Source organism: Peromyscus leucopus, chromosome 9 (assembly GCF_004664715.2).
Source record: "Peromyscus leucopus breed LL Stock chromosome 9, UCI_PerLeu_2.1, whole genome shotgun sequence".
Classification (NCBI taxonomy): Eukaryota; Metazoa; Chordata; class Mammalia; order Rodentia; family Cricetidae; genus Peromyscus; species Peromyscus leucopus.
The window spans coordinates 71,432,743-71,434,235 of record NC_051070.1 but is presented as its reverse complement, the minus strand read 5'-3'; the positions used below and the strand labels follow the sequence as shown (position 1 = coordinate 71,434,235).

Genomic DNA, 1,493 nt, shown 5'->3' with positions numbered 1-1,493 from the left:
AAGCATCAAGATCATTTTCTAGATGACATTAAAGATGAACTCTTCTCCAGGCCTCATGACTGTGATACTCCTCATACTCGGTAAGTAAAGTGATGTAAACAACAAAGTCTTTAGCTGTAAGTTATCTAAGAGCATTATCCTCAGGGTGACACAGAACTCACTCTCTCTCTCTTTCCTCTCTTTGCATTCTAGGAAGGACCCATGGAGACTCTGTGACTCAAACAGGAGGCCAAGTGACCATCTCAGAAGGCGGGTTCCTGACAATAAATTGCACGTATTCAATCACAACCATAGCATCCCCTGCTCTTTTCTGGTATGTTCGATATCCTGGAGAAACACTACAGCTCCTCCTGAAAGCCATTACGGCTGGCGAAAAGGGAAGCAGTCGAGGGTTTGAAGCTACACACGATAAAGGATCCACCTCCTTCCACTTGCAGAAAGCCTCGGTCCAAGAGTCAGACTCGGCTGTGTACTACTGTGCTCTGGGTGACACAGTGGTGGAAACTGCAGGGGGAGCTGAACACAAACTGAGAGGCAACAGGTGGTCTAACTGCTGAGCACCTGCCTCTGAAATCCCTCTGGCTTCAGCACACCCTGTGGTGTGTGGACTCACAATCTTTGTTGGTGAAAAAATGTAAATGTTCTCATGCCAGACCATGTAACTTCACAAACTATTAAAAGAATGAGCAGTCTCTGGGGCCGAATCTTAAGTTATTTTCCTGCAGTGCTGAGAATCAACCCAGAGCCTTAAACTTGCCAGGCAAGTGGTCTGCCACTGAACCACATTTAAAACCTTATCTATCATTAGATAATCAAATGTGCTGGAGAAAGAGACATCTGCATAATGTGACCTAACAGGGTTTGGCAGGAAAGGTGACAGAAAGCTGCAATCCTTCCCTTACAAAGCCCTGTGGAATTCTTAAGTAGGAGGAAGAGCAGGAACTCAGGTGCAAACAGCAACATGAAGAGCTGAAGGGAGGGACACTCATTGTGCAGGAGACAGGTCACTTTCCTGGTAAATCAGACAGAATTTCTTCTATTTTGGGGGAACCCCATCATTTTTCCTCCTCTTCTTCCTCCTCCTCCTTTTGCTCTTCCTCATTCTCCTTCTCTCTTTCACTCTCTTTCTTTGAGATGGGGTCTCTTTATGTAGCCTTGACTGTCCTGGAACTCTTTGTAGACCAGGCTGGACTCAGACTCACAGAGATAAGCCTGCCTCTGCCTCCCAAGTGTTGACAATAAAGGCAAGAGTCACTATGCCTGACTATCATTTTTCTCTTATACCCTTCAAATGATCATATGGGATCCACCTGTTTCACAGTGAGATTTGATTAGTGTTCGATCTGTGTACTGTGGGCTGGCCACACTGTCAGAAAACCAGTGATCACACTGTCTTTACCTCTCATAATTCTCTATTAGGAACATGTTTTGTCCTGTATAAGTGGACTATTCTAGTTTCCTTTTGATTTCTCAGGCAAGCTATGTTTCCGAAA

The 1,493-nt window shown here is 44.9% G+C and overlaps 1 gene segment (V, D, J or C); it reads left to right on the top strand.

Annotated features, from left to right (window-relative positions):
- Positions 1–557, top strand: LOC114688316. The segment is given in 2 exon segments: positions 1–80; positions 193–557. Coding segments are annotated over 2 exon segments (423 nt in total).
- Positions 558–1,493: the final 936 nt, after the last annotated feature.